This window comes from Squalius cephalus (assembly GCF_949319135.1).
Source record: "Squalius cephalus genome assembly, chromosome: 17".
Taxonomy (NCBI): domain Eukaryota; kingdom Metazoa; phylum Chordata; class Actinopteri; order Cypriniformes; family Leuciscidae; genus Squalius; species Squalius cephalus.
The window spans coordinates 21422149-21432913 of NC_137138.1; the positions used below are offsets into that span (position 1 = coordinate 21422149).

The following is a 10765-nucleotide window of genomic DNA, read 5'->3' on the forward strand; positions in this document are numbered from 1 at the left end:
GTAGACATGCAAATTTAATAAGAACACGTAGTTAAACGTTGCCTGTTATTATACAAAAGTAAATATTCCCTTATTGTCAATGTAAAGTGCCAAAGCACAAAAAAAAATGAAATTGTATTCAATTATAACAAATTAAATATTTTTGGAAAATATTCTTGCAATGCACTTTTTGCTTTAAATAGCTGTTTAATTTGGTTATTTAAAGCTTATATAATAAAATTCTCCCAGAATTTAGAAGCTTGTCTTTTGTGTGCAGGAAACTTTGTTTTATTTTTAAACAAATAGGGCTACTTTGCATATTTATTAATAACAAAGGATGTCAGAATGTATTTAAATTTCGATTTATCCATTTCACATTGTAAATATGTTTTGTTATGACCAGATGTGAATTGCACCATCAGAGCCTGCAGATAGAATGTATTCCCCTTTATGGTCAAAAATGACACTCTGAACGGCATCATCATGAGCTATTAGACTAGACATATGTAAAGATGCCACTTCTACTGTTTTCACAGAGCCGTCGTTACTCGCCACTGCTAGCATTCTTCCATTTGGACTGAAGGCCACTTGATTGCTGGGATGAGGCCCAGTGTCTATGGACACCATTGCTGACACATTCCTCACATCCCATAATTTGACCACCCCAAAAGAGTCGCACGAAGCAATTGTGTCACCGGTGGCATTGAAGGCTGCATGGTTGCACGAATGCTTGTGCCCGTAGAAAGTTTGGGCACACAATCCAGCGCGGGCATCCCAAAGAGAGAGGGTCTTGTCTGCCGAGCAGGTTAGTAGAATATTTGAGAAGGGCAGGAAAGAAATGCTGTTCACAGAGTCAACGTGTCCTCGCAGAGTGCAGCGGCAACGCTCGCTATTCAAGTCCCACACTTTAGCAGTGTTATCCATAGAACAAGAGGCCACAAAATCGCCACAGGAATGGAAGGAACAGGCCCAGGTGGCGTGGATGTGTCCCTCCAAACTGAGCATGCATCGACCTTTGGCAAAGTCCCAAATTTTTACTGTGGCGTCCCCACTTGTGGTACCCAGGTAACCACCACTGGGATGGAAACTACAGGATGACAGCCAATCAGTGTGACCCTCGCCAGTCATGATCATCTCTCCCTCTGGTATTCCCCATAATCTCCAAAGCTGGTCATCACTTGAGGAGGCTACTATCATTTTACGGGGATGGAGAGCGAGGAAGCTTACTGCCGTTGTGTGTGCTTTAAAAGACTTTGAGAGAGAGAAGTTGGCTGATTTGGTGTTGACAGAAGAGAAAGCTTTGATTTGAGGCAAGTAGGGATTGACGCGAGTGCTGGCTGGGAATTCCGAATCCTTAGGATGTTTTGTGTTCTTGTTGGGGTCTTTTATAGCATCGTATGATGCAATGTTGTCACATGGCGGGTGTGCTCCTTTCTGGGGTTTTTCTCTTTCCTGTGGAGGGTTTGCAGCTTTTAGAGCTGTTCGAGTTCCTGGGGAAGAATGCGTGATACGTAGAGAGTCTAGGTTCTGAACCTGGCTGAACGCTCTGTCTCTCTCCAGACTAACCAGCATCTTCTGCCTCACAGCTGTCTGATACTTATCGTTTAGCTGTCTAAGAGCAGGCTCGTAGGACGCATAGTGTTTCTTCAGCTTTTTTATGTCCTCAGTAAGTCTGTTCTTCTCTTGAACAAGACGCTTGTGCTGAATCCTATGGAAGTCTCTCTCTCTTTGGAGTTTTACAATGGTTTCTCCAGCTTCAAATGCAGCCTGTTTATAGCTATCCCGCTCTCTTTGTATCTTTTTTAGCTCATTCTCCAGGAGCTGGTTGTGTGTATAGGCATCAGGTACGAATTCCATTTGGTCTGTTTTAATTAAGCCTTTGTGTATCATCTCAAACCACTCTGTCTGGAAGCAGTCTAGTGTTCTTTTCATGCCCATTTTTACCAGATAATTGCGGAGAAAGTCGTCCACCACTTCAGGTATTTTTGGAACTGGATGTTTGGCTGAACTGACACTCTGTGTTGTGCATTTGGTTTGATCCCGCGCTGCATTAACGGCAGTTTCCAAGTCCTCTTCCCCCTCAGTTATGCTGAGTTCGTCGTCGACACTCACTTCGTCGTATGTATATTCATCCTCGGAGTCCTCTGGAATTAAAACTTTTTCGAGGTAATATGGACCGTCGACGGATTCTTCCGCTGCCATTTTTACTTCAACCGCTCTGTTGTGCTTTACCAAGTTGTGTACTGTTTCCATGGTGAACATGAGAGCGTGACCATGAAAACTGTCCTCGTGTAAACACCGATTTACATACTGACATGTTGTTGTTGTTGTTTTATTTTTATCTATTTTTACTTTTTTAAGATATGAGAAACCTATTGATTAAATTAACCATACAACGGACACAAATAGTTCGTGTTCAGACATAAAAAAGCTATAACTTTTAACTAAACTTTACCATGTATATTAGAAAGCGTTGTATTTTGGCACTTCTTTGTGAATATTTACTTATAATTTTCTACTTTTCACTTTTTATTCAATTTAAAAAGGTAAATGTGTTGGCTTCATGCAGTAGATGGCGCTCAAGGCGCACTGTGGCCTACTGAGCGCGTGCCACGCTTGATTTCCACACTAAATATCATAAATACAGTTATAAAAAATATGACAGCCAGCTATGCAATAATGTTAATTTAAAAATGTGTCTTTGGAATAGCATTCTCATTTCTTTCTTTCTTTCTTTCTTTCTTTCTTTCTTTCTTTCTTTCTTTCTTTCTTTCTTTCTTTCTTTCTCTAGCCTATATTAGGCCTGCATTTAAAAGTTAGGCTACATTAGCCTAAATATAATAGGCTATAACAACAACAATAAAAATAGGCTATTAAATATTAGCCTATTATTATTATTAGCCTAGCTATTATTATTAGGCTAGGCTATTATTAGTGTTATTATTAATGACATTCTTAAGTAGCCTAGTCAATTTCAATCTGAAATGTGTTGGATAAATGTGTAAGCGAAAGTGTCTTTAAACGGAAGGACACAGCCTGTGACAGAGGCTTTTATCGGAGAACCAATCAGATGCTCTAGATCAGTTTTGGAAGCTGAAGCATCAGTACAAAGGTCGGCGTGCGCGAGCTTTTGCAGCGAGAGCACTGGGACGCGCGCGCTGAAATGGATTTTTGATTTCTGTATAGCCTTCATTAAAGCCAGAGATATGAGCAAAGAAGCAGAGGGGGAAAATCCAGACCAAACAAACTGCAAATATAAATCCCACATGTTGTCCTCGTACTGCATCGACAGTATTCTGGGAAGGAACAGTTCCTTAAAAGTTAAAGGTAAGTCGCTTATTATGATGCATTCCTGTTTTAGTTGTTTTCACATGTATTGTGAACTGAATTATTATTTCTAAACTCAATGGTATTCAAGAGATGAAGCCTCTGCTTTAAATAATAATGTATTTCTGTGGACTTGAAATAGGCCTATAACAATTAATTAGTGTGTAGCAAATATTGTATTGCAATTAGCCTAATTACAATAACAATTTGCTGTTACAAGTAGGCCTACAGAGTAATTACGTAAAAGAATTATGCATGACAACACGTTTTTTACGTTGCTTTAACTCATCAAAATAAGTTAAGCAATTTTGATTTTTTTTAGCTGTAAGTTAAACAAGATTCAACTAATTTAAGTCAGTTTAATGTAATTTAAGTTAAAATGACTGAATGTTTCTGCAGCTTAAATACTCATTAAGAACAAATCATGTTAAACTGCACGGACATTAAAAGTAGCCTATAGTCTTCCCTGTGTAATTTAAATTAGGCTATATTCTTATCTATAACTTAATTAATCCTATTGATAATAGTTTAGATACATTATTTTTACTGACAGCATCACCGAACAGTTTGTGGTCCCTTCAACCAGACATGCACCTGCCGCCGAAGCTCCGCCGCCCCTTCGCCGGGTTGACAGACTCCTCCACCATAGACATTCACACAAACGAAAACGAGGCAAGACTGCTACACACAGCTTGTGAAAAGATCAAAATTACTGAAGCCTCTCTAAGCATCACTCGTGCTAGGTCGTATCAGGAACATGCGTCTCTACAGTCCTGCAAAAACGCGTCCAGTCCCACGCCAAGACCGGAGGAGGAAGAAGCCAAAAGAGAGACAAATGTGTCTCCGAATCTATTGGGGCTGCAAGAACGAGACGCATATTTGAAGAATTGTGAGGAAACTACTTTATCAGCGGGAAGTGACACTGAAGATGGGATGTTAAAACGAAAACAGAGGAGATACCGGACCACATTTACCAGCTATCAGCTGGAGGAGCTGGAAAGAGCTTTTCAAAAGACACACTACCCTGATGTGTTCACAAGGTAACGGCAACACCTGGCAAATAGTTTGCCTTACATGTAGGCTACTAGACCTTAATGCTTTAACGTTATGCAATAATACATAATAATAAAATAAAGTGATTTATTGGTTAAATGGTATTATCCGTCACATCTTCATTTAACACAACAGTGATTTTCAGTAGAATAAAAAAAAAAAAAAAAAAAACTTTTAATGTTTAATTAAAAAAAGCTTAGGCATTAATTATAAATCATAATTTATATTTCATATATTTTCGTTGCAATACAGGCTGCCTAAATTCACATTAGCCGTTTCAATAGGGAATGTGTAAATAGATAGAATATTTGCTCACAAGAATGTAAACGAATAAATAGCCTATATATTTTTTTTAATTTAGTCAAATTCATTCTCAATGTGAGTAAAAATAAGAGATCAAGACTCGACCTCTCTCTCTCTCTCTCTCTCTCTCTCTCTCTCTCTCTCTCTCTCTAATTAAAGGGAGGAATTAGCAATGAGACTTGATCTTACAGAAGCACGGGTGCAAGTAAGTCACTTTCTTATTCATCTCACCCTTTTCAACATTCAGTATATTAGCCTGTTCTCTTTCACTCTTCATGACTGGGCCCACTTAAAAGGCATGAAACATTAACAAAATCACATAATTGGATTCTTAATTCTATAGGTAGCCTAACTGTCTATATAGCCTGTCCTAAATATTGTTGGCATTTTTAAAGTACAATTCTACACAATGGCAACAATTCGTGGGACAAACTATCGAAAATAAGATTCATATTGAACATACAGACAGCCTATCTGAATTGTGGATTTGTGTATGAGATGCTTATTTGCAAAAAATAAAAAAATAAAAAATAAGATCTAGATCTGCAGATCTAAGTGAGAAGTGGGCAATTAGATAAGCTATTACGTCAGATAAAAAATGTCCAAAAATATAGAAACATTCAAGGTTCTTTTATTTGGCTCTTTATATAGCTCTATAATAAAAATGTATTTTATCATTGACATTTACTCACCCTCATAGTTGTTTGTTTCACAACTTTATTTTTTCTTCGGAATACAAAATAAGATTTTTTTTTTTTTTTTTCACATTTTGTTTTACAGAAGACAGAAAGTCATTCAGTTTTAGAAAGACGTGTAAATGACAGGATTTAAATTTTTAGGTACAGTTATTCTCAGTCATGACTCATGTGTTATCACAGATATGAGATGCAGAAATAATAGGCTACAAGTACTGTAACATTGCATTTCTTGTGATATCCAAGAATATTCTATTTGAGCCTGTGGTCTAGCTTTAATTTTTCTTTGACTAAGGGAACAATAGCAACACTTTAACACAATTAAAACAACACAAGTTGACCAATGTGCTTTACAATGTCACACAGAAAAGAAAAATATATACATGAAAGCACATCAATGGCTTGATTAAGATTTGCTTTGGTAAAGATTTCTTTACCAAATGTACAAACTGTTCTTTTTACTTATTATTACTTGTAACTGACAAAAGCATTGTTTTCCTCGCAAGGTATGGTTCCAGAATCGACGTGCAAAATGGAGGAAACGGGAAAAGGCGGGGGTTCAGTCACACACTCTGAGCCTACACTATCCTGGAACCCCCTCTGCTCCACAGTCCTTATGTCATTACCTGAGTGGGAATCCTTTTGTCCCAAACCCGCATCCAGCTATTGATTCAGCTTGGCCTGGCCCCCTCCAAAGACTGGCTCAGCCACCCCCAAACTCTGCTTCCCCTCACGGCTTCAGTGCTCTGTTAGGAGCGGCCATGTTTAGACATCCCGCTTTCATGAGCCCCCCTTTTGGAAGGTGAGCCTCATCTGCATGTTCAACACAAAACCATTCAGTTCCGTTTCACACTATAATATTCTGTTTCTAAATTTCCCAACAGACTGTTTACAAGCTTAGGTCCAATGGCACTGCAAAGGATACCCCTTCCTGCCATCGAGAGTCGAATTCAACGCTCCCACCTCACCAACAACCTTCTCTCCTCTTCACCACCCTTACCGTCCCCCCCGACGGTGGACTTCCGTACTTCCAGCATAGCAGCACTGCGTCTCAAAGCGAAGGAGCATTCTGCTCAACTGACTCATATCACCCCGGCAGGAATAGCTGGAAAAGAGGAGTGCTGAGACTCATCTCACTTGAGATATGGCAAAAGACCAAAGTCAAGCAGAAGCACTAATATCTACAGAGTTATTATAGATAGACACATGTCTCTTTAGTCTCTGGAAGTTGAACTGTAGCCTTCTAATAATTCTTTCTTTGTTTATTGCTGGTTGTTGATGAGTGCTGAAAGTTTTTGTTTTCAACAGTTGTTGAATGAACCATCTAGATTTCCATTCTGTTTTCATAATTGTAAATGGATACAACAAAAATAACAGCTATATCTGAGCAGATTAACAGGGCAAGCTGCTTTTACGTGTTACTGTTACACATCCGACACTTTTTCAAGGTTTTTTCTGTAACAGTGTTTTATTCTACAAGTATTTATTCTACATCAGACATACAGTATTAGGATTTTTTGAAAAAGGCTGCACTTTCTGTTCACAGAATAGTAGACTATAACTATTTTTATTTATATTTATTAAACTTATGAGCCACAATTCAGGGAAGGAAATAAAATAACCATATGCTTATGAATTAGCCAGGGAAATATTAAGATAATGTGAAAATAAAATGAACTGAATCGAAAATGCTTTGTGTTGTCTTAAAATTTCTTCTGTATTTAATGCATTCAATAAATGGACAGGTTAAAAAATACATAAAGACTTATTGTTCAATTTCTGACCTAGGCTAAGTGTAATGGGCATTTTAAAATGCTTTCCCCCCTTTGCATTATATTAGACATTTTTTTTAAATCACAGATTGTTTGCACAAAACAGCGTTTTAAGCAACCTTGCAGAAACCACAAAATGTACATTAATGCAGACTGGGCTAACACGTTTGTTTTTAATTATGGCAACAGTTCGCTGATCTGATTGAGCGCTTTTTTAATATCTTTATAGGTATTTGAAACAAACAAATATATAGGTATAGTATGAGGACGAATGCGAGAAAATAAACATTTATTTTAAAATTATTTCTATTACCTTCTGTTACCTTCATTAGAACAAGGGGTCTTCTCTGCCGCCATGGGAATTGCTGAGAAGAAAGGCAAAATTTAAAGCTTTAACACCTCCATAGGTGTCCATGTAATCTGGGCATTAATGCCCAAACTTGTTTTCACTATTCACGCAAATTAAGAGGCTTACGCTTGTCTCAGCTTCCTACTGTCCTTTTTTCTTGTCAAAGGCAGTTGTTAAGTCGATGCCATTCGTAAAAAAACTTTTCTTTCTTTAAAAAAAAACTAGTTTAACTCCTTCGAACTAAGCTTCATCCAATTAGTTTGGTGTCTACGGTGATTTGTCATCTGATCAGTGAAAAACAGCATGTCGTTGGACCAGCGTGGGACTGTAGCATCTTTGACCTAACATTGAAAGCAATGAATAATATAGGCTAGAATAGCCTTTAATGTCCTAATTAAGATCTGAAACGCTATTCAGAAACCACCATTCAGAGGTCTGCCCGTGATGACGTAGGGCTTTAACGTGTTAAAATGTTTGAATGGTCAATTTAAACCACTGATTACCAACCACGGATTAAGACACTTTCTATAAAGAAAGGAACTGAAAATTTTTTCGGGGCTTGCTAATGTGAGACCTCTGGTTATATGGTGACTTGAGGAATAGGAGGATTAGCAAGTATTAGGCTACTATGGAAGTGCAGGTGTCTTTATAAGCCTTTTTTCAATCACAAACTGAATAACCCACTGATAAAGTTGTATGAGAACCCAAGAGATTGGGGACACATTATATTTAGTGCTGTAAAATCGAATCATCGCATCATAAAAGTTAAACACACTTTTATGTTAGATGCGATTAACCGATTTGACAGCACTAAATATAATGTGTCCCCAATCTCTTGGGTTCTCATACAACCATACATATATAAAATATATATTTGTGTGTGTAAAGAGGTTCGTTGTTATGAGAAGGAGGCGGGAACCGGCGAACATTCAAATATATTTAATGATAAAAATAAAACAAATAAAAAAACATAACACAAACTCAGGCCTGTTCCTCTCTCGCTCTTCACTGTTGTCGCTCCTCCTTTATGCTTCCGCTCCTCCGTGAGAGATACGAGACCTCGCAGGCCGGGGGGTACCCACGAGACTGCGCTCTACTCCCCCCCCCCCCCTCCCCTCCGGGGAGACCGGACACGGCGGCTGCGGTACCTAGGGGTATGGACAGATGAGGCGAGAGTAAAGGAGACGGAAGCATGAGGAGCGACAGAGACGAGAGAGGAGAGAGGAAAGAAAAAAAATCTTGGTCCGGCTCCCACAACGCGCTGCCATCTGGTCCTCCACCAGCTGGGTGATCTTCTCCGTGGTGCCTGGCGGTGGCACTGGATAGCCCTCGGTGGACGGCTCAACACTCCTCCGTGGCCTGGTGGACGGTGATGGCTCCTCCATGTTCGGGCAGTCGGCAGGAGTCCCCCGTTCCCTGCTCCTCCCCGTCATGGCGGATGGCAGCAGGCTCCGGCCCATGGCGAACGGCGGCGACTCCTCCACTCCCTCACGAACGGCAGCCGCCCCTCCAGCACCCAGGCGGCCAGCAGCGAGCTCGACCGCCCCCCTGGCAAGTCACTCCAGCGCAGTGCGCACCACCTCGAGCGTCCATGGCGACGGAAACTGCCCGCCATGATCGATGGCACCACGGATTCCCCACAGCGGTGAGGGCTCTTTGACAGCGCGTTCCTCCTTCTTCCCGGGTTTCGACACCAGTGTAACGAGGTGCGTTGTTATGGGAAGGAGGCGGGAACCGGCGAACATTCCAATATATTTAATGATAAAAATAAAACAAATACAAAACATAACACAAACTCAGGCCTGTTCCTCTCTCGCTCTTCACTGTCGTCGCTCCTCCTTTATGCTTCCGCTCCTCCGTGAGAGATACGAGACCGGTGCGTCGCGCAGGTGTCGCTCATCAGTAATCACGCCACCGGCCTCGTGCCGCTCTCCCACGGCCCTCGACCTCATCCTGCTCGCCACAGTGTGTGATATGTGTATGTATATAACACATTAACAAATGTTTATGTTAGATACGATTAATCGTGATTTATCGATTTGACAGCACTAAATATCATAGTCACGGTCGGTTTCTGTAATGAAGCGCACAAAGGAGATACTCAATATAAATCTTTAATCTAGGAATCAATACAATAAGCACGGGAATAATTCGGAGGAAACACAACCATGAACACACTGACATCAAACAAACGACGAGCCTGACGAAGGGCAGCTCAAGGACAGCTGACTCAGGGGGCTGGAGCCAACAATGGAGGTGACTGAAGGGGGCTGGAGCTGACACTGGAGCGGACTGAGGGGCTGGAGCTGACACTGGAGCTGACGGAGGGGCTGGAGCCGACACTGGAGCGGACTGAGGGGCTGGAGCTGACACTGGATCAGACTGAGGGGGCTGGAGAAGACAATGGAGCGGACTAAGGGGCTGGAGCCGACACTGGAGTGGACTGAGGGGCTGGAGAAGACACTGGAGTGGACTGAGGGGCTGGAGCCGACACTGGAGCGGACTGTGGGGCTGGAGCCGACACTGGAGTGGACTGAGGGGCTGGAGAAGACACTGGAGTGGACTGAGGGGCTGGAGAAGACACTGGAGCGGACTTGGGGCTGGAGCTGACACTGGAGCGGACTGAGGGGCTGGAGCCAACACTGGAGCGGACTGTGGGGCTGGAGCCGACACTGGAGCGGACTAAGGGGCTGGAGAAGACACTGGAGCGGACTGAGGGGCTGGAGCCGACATTGGAGCGGACTGAGGGGCTGAAGCCAACACTGGAGTTGATTGAGGGGCTGGAGCAGAATCTGGAGTGGACTGAGGGGCTGGAGCCGACACTGGAGCGAGATTGAGGGGCTGGAGTAGACACTGGAGCGGACTGAGGGGCTGGAGCCGACACTGGAGCGGACTTGTGGGCTGAGGCAGACACTAGAGCGGACTGATGGGCTGGAGCAGACACTGGAGCGGACTAAGGGGCTGGAGCCGATAATGGAGCGGACTGAGGGGCTGGAGCCGACACTGGAGCGGACTGATGGGCTGGAGCAGACACTGGAGCGGATTAAGGGGCTGGAGCCGATAATGGAGCGGACTGAGGGGCTGGAGCCGACACTGGAGCGGACTAAGGGGCTGGAGCCGATAATGGAGCGGACTGATGTGCTGGAGCCGACACTGGAGCGGACTAATGGGCTGGAGCAGACACTGGAGCGGACTAAGGGGCTGGAGCCGATAATGGAGCGGACTGAGGGGCTGGAGCCGACACTGGAGTGGACTGAGGGGCTGCAGTGGATTCTGGACTGTGTTCA

The 10765-nt window shown here is 42.4% G+C and overlaps 2 protein-coding genes across 3 annotated transcripts; one reads left to right on the forward strand and one right to left on the reverse strand.

The window, feature by feature from the left end:
* spag16 (sperm associated antigen 16) lies at window positions 1–2233 on the reverse strand. The gene has a single exon (XM_079847905.1). It carries the CDS (start codon window positions 2230–2232, stop codon window positions 373–375), a length of 1860 nt encoding a protein of 619 aa, XP_079704031.1. The 5' UTR covers window position 2233; the 3' UTR covers window positions 1–372.
* An 894-nt stretch (window positions 2234–3127) lies between these two features.
* On the forward strand, window positions 3128–7027 carry arxb (aristaless related homeobox b). Of its 2 annotated transcripts, none has more exons than XM_079847920.1 (5): window positions 3128–3306; window positions 3860–4346; window positions 4822–4867; window positions 5864–6159; window positions 6242–7027. In XM_079847920.1, exons 1-5 carry the CDS (start codon window positions 3186–3188, stop codon window positions 6480–6482), a joined length of 1191 nt encoding a protein of 396 aa, XP_079704046.1. In that variant the 5' UTR covers window positions 3128–3185; the 3' UTR covers window positions 6483–7027. The 2 variants fall into 2 exon arrangements, with proteins under 2 accessions (XP_079704046.1, XP_079704047.1); XM_079847921.1 differs by having other exon boundaries at window positions 3893–4346.
* Window positions 7028–10765: the final 3738 nt, after the last annotated feature.

Bases quoted from the DNA above. Each gene is read 5' to 3' on its own strand.
- spag16 (XM_079847905.1), bottom strand. From the start codon at position 2,232: ATGGAAACAGTACACAACTTGGTAAAGCACAACAGAGCGGTTGAAGTA.
- arxb (XM_079847920.1), top strand. From the start codon at position 3,186: ATGAGCAAAGAAGCAGAGGGGGAAAATCCAGACCAAACAAACTGCAAA. The intron at 4,347-4,821 runs GTAACGGCAACA...CTCTAATTAAAG, and splicing joins TACCCTGATGTGTTCACAAG to GGAGGAATTAGCAATGAGAC. The intron at 4,868-5,863 runs GTAAGTCACTTT...TTTCCTCGCAAG, and splicing joins TTACAGAAGCACGGGTGCAA to GTATGGTTCCAGAATCGACG.